The sequence below is a fragment of the Halichoerus grypus genome, chromosome 11 (genome assembly GCF_964656455.1).
Source record: "Halichoerus grypus chromosome 11, mHalGry1.hap1.1, whole genome shotgun sequence".
NCBI classification, from domain to species: Eukaryota; Metazoa; Chordata; class Mammalia; order Carnivora; family Phocidae; genus Halichoerus; species Halichoerus grypus.
The window spans coordinates 56752152-56772870 of NC_135722.1; the positions used below are offsets into that span (position 1 = coordinate 56752152).

General features: G+C 47.6%; 1 protein-coding gene across 3 annotated transcripts in view; it reads right to left on the reverse strand.

The window, feature by feature from the left end:
- GAB2 (GRB2 associated binding protein 2) overlaps nucleotides 1-20719 on the reverse strand; it is a 181322-nt gene that overhangs the window by 2298 nt on the left and 158305 nt on the right. For all 3 annotated transcript variants that reach the window (XM_036113177.2, XM_036113191.2, XM_078058599.1), the window contains 6 exons: nucleotides 19398-19641; nucleotides 4989-5581; nucleotides 3451-3545; nucleotides 2110-2374; nucleotides 773-863; nucleotides 430-532 (listed from right to left, as the gene is read on the reverse strand). In XM_036113177.2, coding sequence (XP_035969070.1) covers nucleotides 430-532; nucleotides 773-863; nucleotides 2110-2374; nucleotides 3451-3545; nucleotides 4989-5581; nucleotides 19398-19641 — 1391 coding nt within the window. The remainder of the gene's footprint in view (nucleotides 1-429; nucleotides 533-772; nucleotides 864-2109; nucleotides 2375-3450; nucleotides 3546-4988; nucleotides 5582-19397; nucleotides 19642-20719) is intronic.

Here is a 20719-nt window from a genome sequence, read left to right on the forward strand (position 1 = left end):
AGGAAGTCAACTTTGAAGGCTGCCCTAGTCACTCTCTGTAGGCTCCCAGGGACGGTGCTGAGGCACCGGCCTAATCCCCTGGCCCTTTAAACCTTCTGGGGCTCCCTGTGGCCCACAGGGAAAGCCCAGACTTCCCCAGACAGCATTCGGGGTCATTCATGAGCTGGATCCAGCCCAACCTCCACCTGGAGCCGTAGTCAACCGCTCTCCTCCTCCTCTGTGTCCCCCCCACCCCGGAGCCACCTCCCTTCTCCCTGCGAGTGTGTCCCCACAGCACCGCCTCTCCACCCATGTCACAGTCGGCCTCCCCGAGGGCAGGGCCCGTGTGACCCCACTGCGCACAGGAAGGATGGCGGCAGCAAAGGGGGTGCCTGCGGGGGGCCCGGGTACTCGGGCAGCAGTCACTCCCGCGGAGCGCGGACGACTCACCATGGGGACGTAGTTCTCTTCGCTGTCTCCGGAGTCCGTGCTGGTGATGCTCTGGGTGGAGATGGGGCGGCAGTACTGGGAGGAGCCGCAGTTGAAGGTGTGGCTGTGGTGGGGAGAGGACCGTGACCTGGGGAAGCGCTCAGGCTCCCGGCCCCAGGCTCCGCCCTCCATCAGCAGAGGAAGGTCTGATACAGGGAAGGCGCGATGACTCCCCCTTCACAGACGAGGAGACCGCGGCCCCAGAGACCTCTCGGCCACCGCCGGCGTGAGCATCAGACTGCAGCTCCCGACTCAGCCCTCGCAACCCCGCGCCACGTTCCCACCTCCCCAGGCGGACACTCACATGGCCCTCGACCAAGACTTGGTGACAGGTGACTTGAAGGGGAGCTCGTCAATGACGGTGTTGTTTCTCAGGTCAAGTGGTGTTGGCTTCACTGCAGCAGGAACAGAAAGGCAAACGATCAGCCCCTGCTGCTGCTAATGGCGTGCGGCCACACGCGGGCACACGCGGGCACACGCGGCCACACGCGGCCACACACCACACCCGTATATTCACGAAGGCTTTCGCATTCCCGCTTTTACACAGGGAAACTGAGGCTCAGCAGCTTCTGTGGTCTTTGCCTGTGTTGCTAGGCCCTGAAGTCATGTCTTCAGATTCTGAATGATTATTTTCTTTGCAAGCATATTCTGGAGTAATCATATTTTCAGAATCCAAAATGGAGACACTGGGTCTGACAAGAGACTGCTCTCCCCAGACGTGTGGCTGTACATAAAAACAAGAGACGGTAACTGAGATGGAGGACGTCACTGCCACTCGCGAACCAGGCTGTAGAGCCCGCAGGGGAGGAAGGCGAATGCACAAAGCCCTTTAAGGCTTCACTTCAAATGCTAAGGTCTGAACTCGCTGCTGACCAGACCAAGTTGGGGGGCCGGGGTATCCTGCCCGGTTGCTCGACTTCTCCCTCTGGATTCCTGCCACTGACCCCTGGCCAGCAGCCTGAGGGAGCAGAGGGCACGGATCTAGGCTTCCTGAACGTCTGCTGCATGCCAGACCCGGTGTCCAGATGCTTTCCTCCGGAACACACCACTGTCCCCATCTCACAGCTAAGAAAACTGAGCTCAGAGAAACTGAAATGATTTACCCAAAGCCCCTCCCGAGGAAGTGCTGAATAAGGATTCCAACCCGCATGTAGCCGGTCGGAGAGCTCACGCCTTTCTCGTCCAGCCGAGTTATCTTGTAACAGACCGCTCCGCCAGATCCAGTCCTCCTCCCACGTCCTCCAAAAGCAGTTAACACTTTACAAGGCACTTTTAGGCATATTATCTGTGCTGCTCAGTGCTCTGCAAGTATTCACAGTTCTCAGATGAGAAACAAGGCTCAGACACACAGAATGATTTGCTTCTAATCCCAGGTGGCAGAACCGGCACCGGAATGTGTCCTGTCCTGTTGGCGCCCGCACCCCTGCCCATCCAGGCTACTCTGGCAGCCAGCCCCTGGGCTGCTGGGCCACGGGCATGAATTTGAGCGTTTGTGTATGTGTATGAGAGCTGGGGGTGGTTTAGGCCCCCAGAGGCTAACACTTCCTGGCAAGGAAAGTTCAGGATCCGCTCGATCCCTAAATGAACGCAAACAGTTCCTGGACACCGTCCAGAGACGGGACGGGGAGAGAGGAGACTCACCTTTCCGGTCAGGTTTGAGGTTGCGGTTGACGGGAGGTGGCTGGATCTCACTCCCTCGGCTGGGGCCCCGGTGCATAGAAAGGGCTGCTGAGGGGTAGCCAAGCGCCTCAAAGTGGTGGGGGCCCGGGCTCATGGGGATGTAGACACTCTGGGAGTTATCACTTGCCCGCTCCGTGGCCAGCAAGGTGGAGGACCCTGGATTCATGGGGACGTAGTTGTCCTCAGAATTGGTGCTCTCGGATCGACCCACAGCGGTTTTCCCCGGCTAGGAGGGGGAATGGAAGAAACAGGAAGGGAGTGAAAATCTGTATGCAAGGAGAGGAGAGTTATAACTGAATTAGCTGCCCCGGGAAGCTAGTAAGGCAGGCTCTGGGGAAACCAAGCAGGAAGGCACAGTGGGAGGCGGAAAGCAATGAGGACTGTGGGTCCCTTCTAGTTTCCACAATCCCTTGGGACCCACTGGAAATTTGTCACAGTCCTCTGGTATCAAATACCCCTGGTGGCTGGGTGCAGAAGGCTTTGTGGGGGCCTGAACACGCTGAGGGTGCCACAAGCCTGTGGGTTTGGTTTAGGACCTGCTCTTCATCTCAGGTCCACACTCCCCATTTGCGGGCCGGCATCTGAAGCCCGAGCAGGGCCAGGAGCCCAGGAGAAGCCTGGGCCCTGGCCAGTGAGGTCTGGGCCAGTGTGCTCCCCAGGCCAGCTTGCAGGGTGACCGCCAGCTGCAGTCGGAGCTGCCACTAACGTGTACAATGCCGTCATCCTGGGCCCTACTCCTGCCAGGAGTCTCCTACCCCTGCCCTGCCTGTCCACACAGACAAGGAAGCTGCCTCTGCTTTGGTTACCCAAGTTTCATCATTTCAGTGGGTGCAACGCCAGGCCCTCATCTGCTTGGCGAGCTGTGGTCAGCCCCCTGCAGAGGGCAGCCTGGGATCCTGCACTCAGACCATACTTCTGCCACCAGGAGGGCCTCTGAGCACCGCCCCTACCTGCAGTCCCACGCTGTAGCCCCTCCTCTGGGTGGAGCCTCACGGACAAGCCTGCTGCCTCAGCTTCCCCATCCCAGGGCCCGGGGCCTCTGCATTCTAGACCCGTCCTACTGACGTGGAGGGCTGGCGAGCCTTGTGGTCTAGCTCTCTAAGTACACTCACTTCTTCCACACCAGACACCTGTATCTTACTTTCTGAAAATCCAACCCAGGCATCTGGACGGAGACAAGAAACAGGCAGGTCCCTAAGAGGGAGAAGCCATCACTCTTGTGAGCTGTATTTTTTTGTTCCCTGGAGTGTGACCTTAACCCACCCAGGCAGGCCTGAGGACCCCTGGCTAACCCCTACTCACCAGGAAAGAACTGACCGCATCACTCATGGACTCGGCAGACCGGCCTGCACTCTCTCCACCACGCTGCGGGTATTCGTAGGACTCACAGGAAGAAGCTACGAGAGAGGAAAGAAGATCCATGTGCTGATACTTCCCCAAACCCTCAGCAGAAGATACTACTCTCAAACCCAAGTGATAAGGTATTACTTCCATCCCATCATTCCTCAGTTCAAAAACTCCTCCTAGGCTTCTAGATCTAACTCCAGTGTTGGCCCCTACAGAGGATCCCTCCTTAACTAACTACTCCTTCCCTCAGGTACGCCCCTCTCCTCTAACTCCTTCAGCACTCAACTCCTGTCCCACTCATCCCTGCCATCGCGTCTATGAATACTATAGGAATAATGATACTGGACTAATTTATATATGTTGGTTTTATTTCTCCAACTAGATGTGAGCTCTCTGAAGAGTAGGGACATGTTTTATGTACGTCAGTTTCATTTCAATTCCAAAGCACAGGTGATTGATCCAATAGTTGATGGACTGAAAGAGTACTGAGCCCAAACTCAGGATCCCAGGTCCAAGTCCCACCTCTGTCCCCGACTGAACTTGCAAACCTTAATAAGTCTCCTAACTACCACGGGCCTCATGTGAAATGGAGACACTGAGGCTCTGTCCCACCACACTCTCAGGGTCACTACGTGACTTAGACAATAGGATGGATAGGAGCAGGCTTCACAAGCCATACAGCACGATACAAAATGAAAGGAATTAATATGACTATACTTTTTCGTCACACAGAGGAAGCTTATTCAGGGTTGGAATATGCTCAGGGGAAATTAGTGACAATAAAATTTATACACTTCAGAGAGAAATCCAGATTTTAACCAAAGAGATTCATGTGTGGCTTAGAAAATATTTAGTAGCTCAGGGCACCTGGGTGGCTCAGTCGTTAAGTGTCTGCCTTCGGCTCAGGTCATGGTCCCAGGGTCCTGGGATCGAGCCCTGCATTGGGCTCCCTGCTCCGCGGGAAGCCTGCTTCTCCCTCTCCTACTCCCCCTGCTTGTGTTCCCTCTCTTGCTGTGTCTCTCTCTGTCAAATAAATAAATAAAATCTTTAAAAAAAAAATTTAGTAGCTCAAAATTTGTTTTAATAGTCTCTTAGTCCACATAGGTTTGGCTCCAGTTTGAACTGGTCCTCTAAATTTATTTTTTCTGTCTTTGATTTATATAAAAATGAATCAAATACTATGACTTGGACTTCCAAACCCATAATAAGTTGTGTTGTGGTTAACCGAGAATGTTCCAGCTCCCTGAGTAGAATAGTAACCGCTCTCAAGCAGGGTCTGCTACACTCTTGCATTGCGGGCATCCACAAATAGCCTCCAGTGCTGGAGGACCAGCCAGGAAGGGGTTTGGGTACAAGATCCCTAAACCTGTGAGTATCAGTGACCTGGGTGGGCCTTACATCTCCTCGGTGTGGATGACCAAGGACTGGCAAATTACTGAGAACTCCCAAGCTACCTCCCTCTCCCCAGGGTCACAGCCAGGGATTATACCAACCTCGGTGCAGTCGGCTGTTGTCCATGGCTGGGAGGGTGTTGCGCCTGGGGATGGTGGCCGCGGCAGAGATGGATCTGCTGCTTTCGCTGATTGGAGGTCTCTGCTGAGGGCTGCCCCATCGAGGGGTTTCTGCCTGACTTGGCTTGGGTGGCCGGGGAGGGGGGGCGATGGCTGAGTCCCCAGGAGTGGCCACTGCCATGGCATTGTGGTTCTTGTCCAACGTGAACGTCCTAGGGATCTGGTAGGCTGAGAGTGGGGTGGCTGGAACGTCCATATTGTCCACTAGGAGGTCCCCGAACTCCCTACACAGGGTGTTGCTGGGCGTCTTGAAGGTGTATACGTCCTCGTTATCGGTCTCAGAGCCTGTGAGGCTGCCCTTAGTGTGACCGTGGGAGGCTAGGCTCCGGGGGAGGTCGTAGGTACTGTCTCTGAATTCCGTATTGTGCCGGCTTGGCTTGGGGAGGCTATAGAAGCCGTGGACTTGACCACTGACCCCGTTGACACAGTGTCCGTTGCCCTGGGCAAGCTTCTGTACGGCTGTGTCGCTCCTCATGAGAAATGAGGCCCTGGTGCCCTGAGAGAAGCTGGCGCTCCTAAGAGAGAGAGAAGAAGGGAAGGGATGGGGCAGGTTAGAGGGGGCCAGGACTGCCCACCCGGGGAGGCAAGCTGGCATGTTCAAAGCCCCATTCAGCTGGCTGGTAAACCAGGCTGAGGAGGCCGGCAGGCCTGAGGTGTATCCTTGTTTACTAGCTGTGTGACTTGGCATGAGGGACTTTCTCTTTCTGAGCTTTGGTTAATGCATTTGCAAAAATGGTGATTAAAAACATACGACGAAGGTTGTTCAGACATTAGACCCCAGGAGATCTAATATACAGATGTTCCATCAATGTTAGCCTTTAGCCTCGCCCTACCCCCGGCTGGCTGTGATTAGCAGAGGTCGCTCTTACCCCTCACCCCTCTGAATAAACATGGCAGCTGTACCACCCGCCTCTTCGTTGCTTTAAGTACCATAGAGCGTACACATTTGTATACGAAAGCTGTGAGACAATGGAAGGAACCCTTAAACTGGTGTCACACACTAGCAAACAGGTCATTTCACCCGAGTCTCCGTCTTCCCGCTGTAAAACCAGTCCGCTAATGGCTGTGGAAGTGATACGTTATAAAGAACGGTTCCCATGGAAGCTATCTGTGTATTTTCTATCAGGTATTATGGTTTGTTGAAAGGCATTTAGGGGGGAAATAGCTCTTTCCAGAAGACCAAAATTTTATAGGAAAAATGGTTTCCCATTTGGGAACTATATTATAGACAGAAAAAATTTTGAGGATTACTGTTTTAAAATGTAGGTTTTTGGGAAATAAGGCAAGACTAAACAGTAAAAATAGATCTGAGAGTGGAAGGATTTGTGTGAGCTCCACTCAGCCCCCACCCGAAGGCATGGCCTGGAGAGTCTCTGGCTCTCTGGGGTTCATCCAACTTTGAAGCTCATGAAGCCACCGGCCTAATGAACGTCATTGTCAAGCTGGATTCTGTGTTGTGTGGAGGTGGGCGGTGTGGGAAAGTGGAAGGTGAGGTTCTGAGCAAGTAGGGATCCACGTATCTCACATTATGATTCTTCATAGGATTTCATAGAATCACTGTTCTAGAACAATCCTTTACAGTAGTGATTCTCAGCCTTCTGGAAGCTATAAGCTTCTTCAAGAATCTGATTCAAGGTTCTTGGCACTTCTGACCGGCATGAGGCAAATCTCGTATACATACAAATTTGCATGATATAACTGGGGCGGGTGAGGCGCTCATAGCCCTCCTGAAGCCAATCCGCTGGAACTTTTGCCTCATACAAGCATATATGTAGCTCCTGGGGAGCTTGTTATTTATGGATGTGGCCACCAGATGGTGATAGAAAATAGGGCCCAGTAGTTTAGAAAGAGGAAGGGAAACAGGTGTCTAGGCCAGGCTCTCTTGTAAACTGGCATCCTTGACCACTGGGGAGTTCCATTTCACTCCCCAAACCTTCAGTGGCCCTTCTCTTCTAGGCCTCCGTGTTCTTTCTCCTTTTCTTTTCCATTTCACACACATAACCAAGCCACGCACCATGGACCTAGATCACTGAACCTCTAGCCTTTTGATAATGGAGTGCGTGGAACAAAGGATGGGGGAGTCAATGGTAGATATAAGGTTGTATGTCCCCACTGAGATCTGTTCATTTAACAAACGTTTACTGATGTCCTATTTTCCACTGGGGCCGGGCATAGTGGATACACAGATGCCTCCTGCCCTGGGGGACATAGTGGTGGAGGAGGTGACATGCATACCGATCATTATAATCAGCTCTTGACAGATTTATACTGACCCTCCCTGGTGGTGGTGGTACAGAATGTCAGGGGAGGCTTCTTCAAAGATCTTACCGTTCAGTGAGTCTCGAAATTGGCCAGGTGAAAGGCAAGAGAGGGGCAAAGGTGTTCTCGTGAGAGGCACGAAGAAGTAGAACACAGCCTAGCAAGGGAAAGGAACTGCAGCTGCTCAGGCTGCAGCAAGCGTGTTAGGAGGCAGGGCTGAGAGGTGACAGTGCAGGGGCCAGGCTGGAGCTGCTGGGAACAGGGGAGCCCCTGGAGGGTTTTAAGGCGGGATGGGGAGAACATCACAGGTGTCCTGCAGTAACCTTAAATACTGTTCCATGTTTCACATAATTTTATTCGAACCTTAACCTGATTCAGGAATGAATTCATCATCTTCTTCCTGACTCTCCTATCTTGGGAATGCACCAGTCACTCAAGCCAGACACCCGGGAGTTATCCACATTATAATTTTTCACTCAAGAACCCTGTCAGGTCCTACTGAATCCACCCCAGTTCAGGTCCTCCTGGTTTTCCTTCCGCATAAATGAAAGGGCTGGTAGCTAGTCTCCCTACCATCTGCCAGATCCCCTTGATGTCCTCCAGACACTTACTTTCCCGACTTGCCAGCTTACGCATTTCCAACACGGTGCCACCGCCTTTAGGACTCAGCTGCACTCCGGCTCTAATTCACCTCTCCAGTCTCTTCTCCCTGTTCCCCTCCCCACTCTTGGATCCACTCAGCCAAACTTCCCTTGCTCCCAGTGGGCCCTGTGCAGTTAAGCCTCTGGGCTTGGTTGCGTTGTTCACGCTGTCTGACAGGCTTCCTACTGCAACCTGGCAAAGCTCCTGCTCCCATTTATCCTTCTAACTCTGCACAAATGGCACATTTGTAAAAAAGATTTTATCTGGGGTGCCTGGGTGGCTCAGTCGGTTAAGCATCTGCCTTCGGCTCAGGTCATGATCCCGGGGTCCTGGGATCGAGCCCTGCATTGGGCTCCCTGCTCCGCGGGAAGCCTGCTTCTCCCTCTCCCACTCCCCCTGCTTGTGTTCCCTCTCTCGCTGTGTCTCTCTCTCTGTGTCAAATAAATAAAATCTTAAAAAAAAAAAAAAAGATTTTATTTATTTGAGAGAGAAAGAACATGAGTGGGGGCAGGGAGGCAAGAGGGAGAAGCAGGCTTCCCGCTGAGCAGGGAGCCCGATGTGGAGCTCGATCCCAGGACCCCGGGATCATGACCTGAGCCGAAGGCAGACGGTTAACCGACTGAGCCACCCAGGCGTCCCGGCGCATCTTTTAAAGCTGTTCCTTACCATCCTCTACCTCCAAGCATAAGCAATCACTTGCTCAACCCTGTCTTTGGAGCAGGTAGCAAGTGTTATCTGCGTTATGTACCACCAGTACTGGTCTCCTCCACCAGACTGCGATTTCCGACTGGACGAGCAGGCCCGCGGGCCGACAGGGGCCTCCAGAAAGGAGCACGGTACCGCGCCGGGCGCGTCACACGCAAGGCCGTTCTGAACCCCCTCGCCTACCCCACGAGAAGAACCGCCCTGGCCTGTGCAGGGAGCTGCAGGCGGCAGAGGCAAGGCTGAGAGAGGCACCCCTTCCAGCCCGCAGCCCCTGCCCCTGCCCCGCCCCAGCGCCCGCTGCGGCTGGGTGGCCCGAGCCCATCACCTCTGGCCGCCGCTCTGCTCACGGCTTAACACCGCCCGAAAGCGCTCCCTTATCTTTCAGCAGTGCTCTCCTAGCTTCTCAGCACTTAATTTTGCAACAGTTCTTTGGCATTTTTCCATATAGTTTCACGCACCACGCACCATGATTTCACTGTTTTCCACCCTGCTCCTAGTACCTTCATGAAGAGCCCAGTCTCATTTTTAATAGGTATGTTCCCATTTAAAGAAAGCGAATGTACACACGGTCCTAAGTGAATTAACCACCACTTAGTTCTGTAACTGTCACTGGCGATCTGAAGAGGTCACGTGGACCATCCTTCTGCATTTCACCCTTCTCACAGGGATCCTCCCGATGAGGGAAGAAAACGCAGAAAACGCTGTCTCACAATCTCTAAGAGGTGAGGTGATCTTTGCATCTCAAACCCTTCTGGTGGCAAGGGTGAGCCAGCCTTCTCATTGTGGTTACAGAGCAAAGTTATATAGACAAAATAAATGAAACGAAAAGTTGTATATTCTCAGCCTTTGGTCCATCAAAGCCACCGGGTGAATCAGTCAGAGGTCTTAGTTAGAAATGATTAATCAAAGGCAAGTTCTCCATTGCCATTTCTCATTTTACTTTTCACCCGCTGTCTTTCTGCAGAATAGTGCTGCAGGGTCAGTGATGCATTCCGTCTGGAATCCCATCACTTGAAATTTTAGCCCCCACCCCCCGACCCTTGCCCAGAAGCATGGCTTTCTGAGGCATGTGACTCACCGCACCGTATCACCTGCTACAGGTACAACAGCCTCCTGGAAATAGGAAGAGAGAGAAGGTCTAGAGTCTGACATGAGGCCCTAAAGGCTGGAGGGCAAAACTAAATCCAGGCAAGACAAAAAGGACTCCACTTGTCTTGATGGGGTCAGTTCAAATACTCCCTCCTTGGTGACAGTTATTACTTTGAGGAGTTACTTTTGCTCAGTGGAAAAGCTAGATTTTGAGAACTGAAGTCATTTTAGCTGGAACGCATATCTGGTACTTGAAGGAAGAATAGTGGCTAAAACTGTAGTAAAAGATAAGTAATTTATAGTTTTATCTCTAAGGTGCTTAATTTATTGTACAGTATGTCAGGTTCCCCCACAAATGAAAAAAGGAATAGATAAAGGCTGGTTATGATTAGCTTCCGTTCTCTCTCTCTCTCCCTCTCTGTCACTATAGTAATCCAAACAGACATATTTATGTCTATGCTAGGCAGAGATGAATGAGCTGCTTCTCTCTCCCAAATCCCCACTCAGAAGGAACCCTTTGAGGGGTGCCTGGCCGACTCAGTCGGTGGAGCATGAGACTCTTGATCTTGGGGTTGTGAGTTCGAGTCCCACACGCTGGGTGTAGAGATTACTTAAAAATACAATAAAAAAAATAAAGATGTAACCCTATGAAATTATTTTGGAGGTCAAATGGGGTAACTAATGTGAGAGTGCTTTGTAAACTATAAAGCATTATTTCTTTTTTCCAGAGCACCTAGTATGTAATGTGGATGTCAGAAGCAGGAGAGCAGTACATCTGTCAATGCTTGGCACTGTCAGTCTTTTTTCTTTACCCATTCCCGTGGACATGAAGCAAAACTGCTCGGAGGTTTTCACATTTCCCTGGTGATTCTGCATCTTTTCATTTGCCATTTCTGTATCTTTTTTTGGTGAAGTGTCTATTCAAAACTTCTGCCCATTTAAAAAAATTGGGTTGTTTGTCTTAAGTTGTAATAATGCTTTATATTTTCTAGAAATAAATCCTTTGTCAGATATATTTGTTTTGAGTATTTTCTCATATTTTGTGACTTGGCATTTTGTGGGGTTTTTTGAAGAACAAAAGTTTTAATTTTGATTCAACTACTTTATAAATTTATTTTCTTTTATGATTCTCCCTTTTTGTACCCTATGATAAAAATCTTTGCTTACCTCAAGAACACAGAGATGTTTTCTTCTAGAAATTTCTTACTATCACATTTTACATTTAGGTCTTTGACACATAACTTCTTTTTTTTAAAGATTATTTATTTATTTGACAGAGAGGGAGAGAGAGAGCACAAGCCGGGGGGGAGGGGGCAGCAGGCAGAGGGAGAAGCAGGCTCCCCGCTGAGCAGGGAGCCCGATGTGGGACTCAGTGCCAGGACCCTGGGATCATGACCTGAGCTGAAGGCAGTCGCTTAACCAACTGAGCCACCCAGGTCCTCCTAAAATACTTTTATTTATTTATTTTTATTTATTTTTATTTTATTTTTTTTTTTAAAGATTTTATTTATTTATTTGACAGAGAGAGACACAGCGAGAGAGGGAACACAAGCAGGGGGAGTGGGAGGGGGAGAAGCAGGCTTCCCGCCGAGCAGGGAGCCCTATGCGGGGCTTGATCCCAGGACCCTGGGATCATGACCTGAGCTGAAGGCAGATGTTTAACCATCTGAGCCACCCAGGTGCCCCTATTTATTTATTTTTAAAAGATTTTATTTATTTATTTGACAGAGAGAGACACAGTGAGAGAGGGAACACAAGCAGGGGGAGAAGGAGAGGGAGAAGCAGGTTCCCCGCTGAGCAAGGAGCCCGATGTGGGACTCGATCCCAGGACCCTGGGATCATGACCTGAGCCAAAGGCAGACGCTTAACGACTGAGCCACCCAGGCGCCCCTGACACATTTAACTTTTGAGTAGTGTGGTATCAATAAAGGTTTTTTTTTTTTTTTATTCCAGCACCATTTGTTGAAAAGACTTTCATCTCCCTATTGGCACCTTTGTCAACATGTGTGTGTGCATGCGTGCGCACACATGCACACACACACGCTTCACCATTCTGTTCTAGGGAGCTCCGTATGTTTACCTTTTCATCAAAACAACATGGTCTTGAAGAAGACAAAGACAAAGGTTTGTCTGCAAGGCTTGAAATCAGGTGGTATAAATCCTCTAATTTTGTTAAGTTCTTTAATTTTTTTTGAAGATTTATTTATTTATTTGTCAGAGAAAGAAAGAGAGAGAGCATGAGCAGGGAGAGAGAGAAGCAGGCTTCCCGCTGAGCAGGGAGCCCGATGCGGGGCTCGATCCCAGGACCCTGGGATCATGACCTGAGCCGAAGGCAGACGCTTAATGACTGAGCCACCCAGGCGCCCCTACACTGGTTGGTTTCTTAATGTAAAATCAACCTTTCATTCCTGGGATGAACACTACTTCATCATGAACTATTATCCCTAATGAGGTATATATACACATATATTCCCTAATATATTTAAATTATCCCTAAAACACACACATACACACACACACACTAAATATATATATTTTTAAGTTGGATTTACTATATATATATATTTTTTTTTGGTAAAAGAAAGAATTTCTGCATCTATATTCATAGGGAATATTACCTTCCGATTTTCTTTCCTGTAATCTTTGCCAGGTTTTGGTAGTAGGGTTATTTTGGTCTCAAAAAGAAAAAAAAGAGTTGCAAAAGGACGCCCTCCTCTTATGTTTCCTGAAAGAATATGGGTAATATTTGTGGTACCCCATTTGATAGAATTCACCAGTAAAACCACCTAGGTCTGGTTTTCTAGGTATTTACCCAAGAGAAATGAAGCAAATGTCTACACCAAGATTTGTTAGTGACTATTTATGTACAGATGCATCTTAATTTGTAATAGCTAAAACTGGAAACAATCCAAGTGCCCATCAACATAGGAATGGATAAATTGTGATATAAAGGTACATTGAATAAAAAGGAACAACTAATGATACATGTAACAACATGGATGAATCCCAAAAGCATTATGTTGTGTGAAAGATATAAGGAAAAATAGTCAATAGTATATGATTCCACTCAAGTAAAATTCTAGAAAATGACAGCTAATGTAGTGAGTGGTTCCTCACTACAGTGAGGTACAGTGGTTCCTGAGGAATGAGGTAGAGGGAAGTATGGACTTAAGGGGCATGAGGAAACTTTATATATATTGACACTGACTGTACTTGAATTACCCCTCAAAATGGTTAAAAAAAAGTAAATAAAAGGGTGGGGTGGGGCAAAAGGGGGAGGATTCTAGAACTGAAAATTCAATTAAAAAATCATCCAAAATGAGCACAGAGAGGAAATACGATTTTTAAAAAAATGAGTACTATCAGTGATGTATGGGTCAGTATCAAGTGGTCTAACGTGAAGAAGAGAAGGAAAGCAGAGATGGAATGGGGCAGAAAAAAAACTTGAAGAAGAAATATTGGTATAAATTTTGCTGTATTGGATAAAAAAGAGCAACAAATAGAATCAGAAAGCTAAGTGAAGCCCAAACCAAGAAAAATACACCTAGGAATATCAGTCAAATTGCTGAAAAACAAAGAAAAAAAGTCAGCAAACAGACAGAAGTCCAAATAGCCAAAATAATCTTGCAAACAAAGAACAAAGGGAGAGGTCTCATACTTCCTGATTTCAAAACATATTATTACAAAGCTACAGTAATTAAAAGTGTGGTACTGGCACAAAGATAGATATAGAGACCAATGGAATAGAATATAGTGCCCAGAAATAACCTTGATGTATAGATCTAATGATTTTCAGCACAGATGCTCAGACCATTCAATGGGGAAATGACAATGTTTTCAACAAACGGTGCTGGGAAAATTGGATATCCATATGCACAAAAATGAAGTTAGATCTTTTCATCATATATAAAAATAAACAAGAAATGGATCAAAGACCTAAACATAAGAGCTAAAACTATAAACTCTGAGAAGAAAACACAGGAGGAAAAGCTTCCTGAGAGTGGATTTGGGAATTATGTTTTTTTAATGTATGTATGACACCAAAAGCACAGGCAACAAAGTAAAAATAAATTGGGCTGCATCAAAATATAAAACTGCATCAAAGGACACAATCTGCAGAGTGACAGGCAATCTATAGAATGGGGGAATATCTGTAAATCACATATTCGGCAAGGTGTTAATATCCAGATCATACAAAGAACTTCTACAACCCAATAACAATGACCAACTAACCAGATAAAAAAAAATGGGCAGAGGTCTACATAGATATTTCTCCAAAGATGTACAAATAGCCAACAAACACATGAAAAGATGCTGAACATTCCTAATCATTATGGAAATGTAAATAACCCCCAGCGTGGGGTGCCCGGGTGGCTCAGTTGGTTAAGTGTCCAACTCTTGATTTCGGCTCTGGTCATGATCTCAGGGTTGTGAGAACGAGCCCCGTGTCTGACTGCACTGGGTGTGGAGCCTGCTTGGGATTCTCTCTCTCCCTCTGCCCTCACTCACCTCTAAAAAACAAACAAACAAACAAACAAAAAACCCAAAAAACTCCCAAACCACAGTGAGATACCACCTCACAGCCATTAGGAGAGCACTACCAAAAAATACCAAATACTGGCAAGGGTGTGGAGAAACTATCACCCTTGTGCACGGTTGTAAAATGGTGCAGCCACTATGAAAAATGGTATGGTAGTTTCTCAGAAGATTGAAAACAGAATTACCAGAGTATCCAGCAATTCTCCTTCTGGGTATGTTCCCCAAATAATTGAAGTCCGACTCTTTGAAGAGTATCTGTACACCCATGTTCGCAGCAGAATTATCCACAACAGCCAAAAGGTGGAAGCAACCAAGGTGTCTACTGGTGGATGAAATAAACAAAATGTGGCATAAAGAGGCAATGAAATAGTATTCAGCTGGAAAAAGAAGGACGTTCTGACACACTCTCTAACATGGATGAACCTTAAAGACATTATCCTAAGTGAAAAAAGCCACTCACAGAAAAACAAGGGCTGTATGATTCCATTTATATGAATTACCTAGAGAAGTCAAACTCATACAGACAGTAGAAAGGAAGGTGTCAGGAAGTAGGGGAAAGGGGAAATGGGGAATTTTTAATGGGTGGGGAGTTTCAGTTTTGCAAGATAAAAACAGTTCTAGAGATTGGTTACATAACAATGTGAAAGTACTTAACACTAACTGCTGTACACTTAAAAACAGCTCAGAGGATAATTTTTATGTTATTTCACCAGTTTTTTTAGAGAAAAAAATAACATTCAGAGGAAGAAAGATACATTACATATAGGATTCTAACAATAAAAATAACAGCTCACCTCTCAACAAAAACAATGAAGGGCAGAAGATTATATAATGACATCCTTTAAAATGCCAAAAGAAAATAAAACCACCATTCCAGAATTTTATATCCAGCAAGATACCTCCCCAAAACGAAGGTGAGGTGCGCCTGGGTGGCATGGATGTTTAGCGACTGACTCTTGGTTTCGGCTCACGTTGTGACCTCGGGGTCGTGAGACTGAGTTCTGCGTAGGGCTCTGTGCTCAGTGGGGAGTCTGCTTGAGACTCTCGCTCTCCTTCTCCCTCTGTCCCTTTCCCCCCACGCATGTGCGCTCTCTCTCGAATAAGTAAATAAATCTTAAAAAAAAATGAAGGTGAAATGCAGGTATTTCCAGATAAGTGGAAACTGGGAAAACATGTCACAAGGTGACTCAGATGGTAAGAAATGACAAAGGAAGCTCTTCACACTGAAGAGAAAACCAGGTGAAAACCCCACCAGGCAATGTTTAATATTTGTTTTCAACAGTCACATATACTAACGAACTGAGGAGGGAAAATCATGCAGATATTTACTATTTCTGCTGCTGTTCCTTCATTCCTGAAGGTTTTAGTTTCCTTCTGGTACTATTTTGCTTCAGCCTGAAGAACTTCCTTATCAGTTCTTTATTCAGATCTCTCGGAAATTCTCTTGTTTTTCTTTCATTTGGAAATCTCTTCATTCCTAAAGGATAATTTTTCAGGATATAAACTTGTGGGTTGATAGTTTTTCTTTTCTTTCCATTCATGTTTATGGAATATTGTTATAATACAGGCTTTTGAATTTGTGTCTGTTAATTCTAACATGTAGGTTATGCTGGGCTTGGCATTTGTGCTTTCCCTTGAGAACTGGTTACATTTTGCTGGTTCTCTGTATGTTGAGAAATTTTGTATTATATATCTTTAGTATTGTGCTATGATGTTGTGTAGATGCTGGGTTCTGTTAGAATCCTCTGGAGAATGTGGATGTTTTTGATTTGCAGGCAATCACTGTGGTTAGATTCAGGCTGCAAGATCCGTCTCTCCTTCTGTGTGTGGTGATGCAGATCTCAGCTTAGTTCACAAAGCCTTTGTTATGCTGGTTTGGTCTGTCCCACACGTGTGCAGCTCACAGTGAGCCTGAGATGTGTGTGGTTTCACACCCAGAATGAGGAAATCCCTTCTCCAGCTCTCTTCACTCTGGGTACTCCACTCCCTTCCAGCCCCCAAAGGGCTCCTCTTCTGATTCCTCTACCAAGAAAGATGGGGTTTCTATCACATTTCAGCTGTCTGCCGCAGTGGGCTGCTGTGTGAGTGGGCCTGCCCTCAGGGCAATTCCACGAGATACAGAGGATTCACCTCTATATTGTTGCCATCTTCAAGTTTTGCTCCCCTTTATAACTTGCCTCATTTTATTTTTATAGAATCAAAATGATTACAGGGCAATTGTGTTTTGTCCGTAGTTTTTACTTGTGATCAGTGGGAGGGGCAGTCTGTAGTGTGCTTCTGCCACCACACAGGGACTGGCACTCCCCAGTGATTTTTTTAGAGTTTCTGTCTCCTAAATTTCACCATCTCTTCACTATATCCAGCCCTACCCCTTAATACCATAGATTAAAGCTATTGACACACTTGATGTCTTTGTATGGGGCTAGCTCCTTTTTTTTTTTTTTTTTTGAGAGAGAGAGAGTGCAACGCAAGCAGGGGAGGGGCAGAGGGAGAGAGAATCCTAAGTAGGCTCCACACCCAGGGTGGAGCCCGATGCAGGGCTAATCTCACGACGCTGAGATCATGACCTCAGCTGAAATCAAGAGTTGGATGCTCAAGCGACTAAGCCACCTGGGCGCCCCCCTCCTAGCTCCGTTTAAGAGTTAAATCTCTTTCAGTTTCTGTCTGCTTTGTGATTGCTCTTCAGTGCCTTCAAACAGTTGTTTTTTTATATTGTGTCCGGATTTTCTAATTGTTACAGTATGTTTAGTATCATGTAAACTACTCCAATACTTCCAGAAATTATATGGTGTTTCTGGACCAAAGAAAGCTTCCTTCCCACCCTCCGTTACTTGGGAATTCTGTTAATGTTGTTTGAACTTATTTTTTCCAAAAATCTCCAAGATCCTGCTCATCCCTCTCCTGTTCCCACACCCACACAAGTGAAAGCAGACACAGAGAAAAGCACAGCTTGGTCAGGGACCCACACTAAAGCTGCTTCCCCAACCGCAGATCAGTTTTGTCTCCCCTATTATGTTCTCTCTATATAACACAGATTTGCTTGGATATTTTTTATGTACCTACTATATGCCCTTGGTCCCGTCTTCAAAGTGCAGCAATATATTAATACAAATATCCATACAATGAGGCAGAGAGTTCCAAATGCCATGAGAGAGAGAGAATAAAAAACTGTTGTGGGAAATCAGAGAAGTGGATTTCAGCTAGGCAAATTAACAGAGGTTTTAGCGAGGAGGGGGGTGTGCAGAGAGTGGGCCCTAACTGCTAATTCAAGCAGAGACATTTACATATCTGTTCTCTGCTGCTCCTGCAGCATCATGGGAGTGGAGGTGGTAGTAGTTGTTAGTATTATATAAAGCCTTCTACTTAAAGTGTGACCCACAGACAAGCTCTGGAATTTAGCAGAAAGGCAGGATCTCAGGACCCACGGCAGGCCTACTGAATCAGAGTCAGCATTTTAACCAGATCCCCAGATATTACATATGTATTCTGAGGGTGAGAGGCATTAACAGAAAGTACACTTTCAAGAGAACGATGATTTTAAGACCTCACCTTCTCTACTCTGAGGCAAAGATGTGTGAGGTGGGCGGGGGGGTGGGGAGGGCCTGGGCCCAAGGAGAACAAATGCTCCTGAGTACTGAGGATGTGCTCGGGTCACTGTGCTCATCAGGAAGCCTTAGAAGGAGTTATTTCCATTCGGCAGGTCAGGAAATGGAAGCTCAAGGAGGTTCAGTACGTGGCCCAAGATCACAAAGAAAGTGGCAGAACCTAAATTTGGACCTGTATCTGATGGATTCCAAGCCTGTAAATGCTTTTAATGTCTGCACCCTGCATGTCTGGTGTATGATCCAGGAGCCTCAGTGCTGTTTACGGCGCTGCCGCAACCTTGTTGGGTGATCTCAGCTCTTCTGGTCTAAGTGGATGGAGTTTGAACCAGTTGAAAGTTCACAAACATGAATCCTGAGGCCTCAGGAAAATGGGTATTTGAGGCAACCTTAAGACAGAGTGCTGGAGTGCGTGCTGTGTGCTGGTCCCAGAAGCAGGTAACGTGGTGTGGAGTGCAGGACCAGGGATGAAGAGCCCTGGGTTCTAGTCCTGCCTCTGTCACGCGGTAGCTGGGAGCCTCATTTTCCTCAACTAGGAAATGGACAGAAATGATCTATATTGGCTCTCTCTCAGTGCATTTGACCGGTTTGAGTAAGATTCTGCTTGAAAATGTTCTATGATGTGATACACTAATACAGTCACTTCTCTAATTGCCTTAGTTTTCATAACACAAATTAGATATTTCTAAATTAATTGAGAAATAGGATTTGTCATCTGCTGCCCACGCTAGCAACTGGGAACTAGCTTTGGCAAAGCCCATCACCTCTGTGCTTGTGTTTGCCCTAACAATGGGAATAAAAGGCAGTAAAAATATGGACAGACTCCGCACCTGTGAGAGAGCTAGTGGTGTTAGAACTACAAAGACCGTTAATCTAGAGCAGAGAGTCCTTGCTCTAGAACTTTCTGTGGTGATGGAAGTTTTCCTTATCTGTGCTGTCCGCTAGGGTAGCCGCTAGCCACACTTGGCAACTGGGAATTTGAAATGTGGCCAGTGCAACTGAGGAACTTCATTTTAAGTTTTATCTTATTTGAGCCCATTCAAATTTAAACACGTGGATAGTTAACTACCACACAGAACAGTGCAGCTCTAGAGCAGAAGTGAGATACGGATATGTTCAATATTGTAAGACTTTATAACTATACTCTTCTTACCAACAAGTAAATTGATGTTTTTTTTTTTCCCAATTCTGAAACTCTAGCCCCTAATGCCTTTCCCCCCTCAGATTAAACAAAAAATTTTTATAGCATGATTTCTGATAATGGGAGGTTCCTCTGGAATCTAATTATCACTGTACAGCAACGCAGCTGATACCAGCACAATGTGAAGCTTACCTCGGCAAAAGAATGAGGCTTTGTTAATAAATATGTCTGTTCGCCTGAGAAAATATTTTACTCCCTTGTCTTTAAAATTAAAAACAGTATGACTGCAAGCCACTGGGCCCTGCGAGTGGCCATGCAACCCACCGGTGCTCACAGTGGTCTCCTATCTCCTACCTTGCGTTCTCCGCTCTCCGGCTGATGCACTGGTGCAAGTAGAGATACTCCTGAGGCGCACTGGTGGACAAGGTGGGCTGCATGTGGTTGGACACCGGGGGTTCAAAGGTGAACAGCGTGGGCTGGCTGGAGTGCGATGGGGCTGAGGACTTCCGTTCTCGGAGAAGGTGCTGACTGGAGCTGCTGAGCTCGGCTGGAGAAGAGCGGGGGCCGTGACTGGTGGAGGAGAGGTTTCTCAGGGAGTCTGGGAAACAAAAGAAGGAGCTCTGTGACTGAAAAAGGGAAGAAAGGTGTCCTTATCCCCAAGTGGGCTGTCAGAGGAAGAAAAGATATTATGAGCAGAGGCAATGATCCAGCAGCAGCCTTCTCTCCCCCTCACACACCTGCCCCTTCCCTGCCTCCGGAGAGGGAGGACTGAGGCTGCCTGGCAGAAAAGGAGATGCCTCCGCGCCGCTCCTGGAGCCGCCTGGGGGCCGCTCCGAGTCACAACCTTGACGGTGTTCTCCCAGCTCCCGGGAGGTGTGGCTTGCCCCGGCACGGGAGTGGGACTCCGGCGCTCCCGCCAGGCCAGCCCTCGGAGCAGTAAGTGCCACTGCCTTCCTCCTCTTGGGAAGCTCCTGCGTCATCACCTCCATCAAAGCGCAGGCTGACTTTGTTAAATGAGCTTTGCTTCCTGGAGACTCACTAGGTCAGACCCTGGACTGTGTGCCTTACCGCATTAAGGATAAAAGCACACATGTATCTGGAGCAGACTGTCCCGTAAGACTGGTCCCAGCTCCTCCTACCCTGCTCTTCCAAGTCCTCTTGAGGACAACAATGGTCCCCATTCCCCAACTCTTATGCCCACCACTCTGTGTCAATTGGTCTTTTTTCCCCTTAACTCTCCTCTTAAACTCCCCTCTGTTGTGCTAGAAAAGAAGCAGGGTATTAAAGACAGATCACAGCTGAGAGTGCTACCCCCCCAAGCCAAGGGCATTACTCATTTGGCTCGTTCTCCAAGCCTAGTCCAAGTTCCTGAGCCTAACGCACAGGCCTTTGACAGTCTCACCTACTTCCTGCTTTTCTCCTCCCGGACCCAAGGCATGCGGAAGCTTCATCAGTCTCCAGGCACACCAGCCCCTTTTATGACTCTTTCTTATGGGCTTCGGCTCTTCCTTGGATTTCACTTCTACTCTACTGGCACTCACATGCGGACTTTAAGACCCTACACGGATATCATATTCTCTCTGAAACCTTCCTGGACACGGTCCTTCTTCTGGCTGCCAATAGCACTTGGCCCATGCTTCATTATATCCACGGTCCCTCTGCCTCCTCGCCTAGCC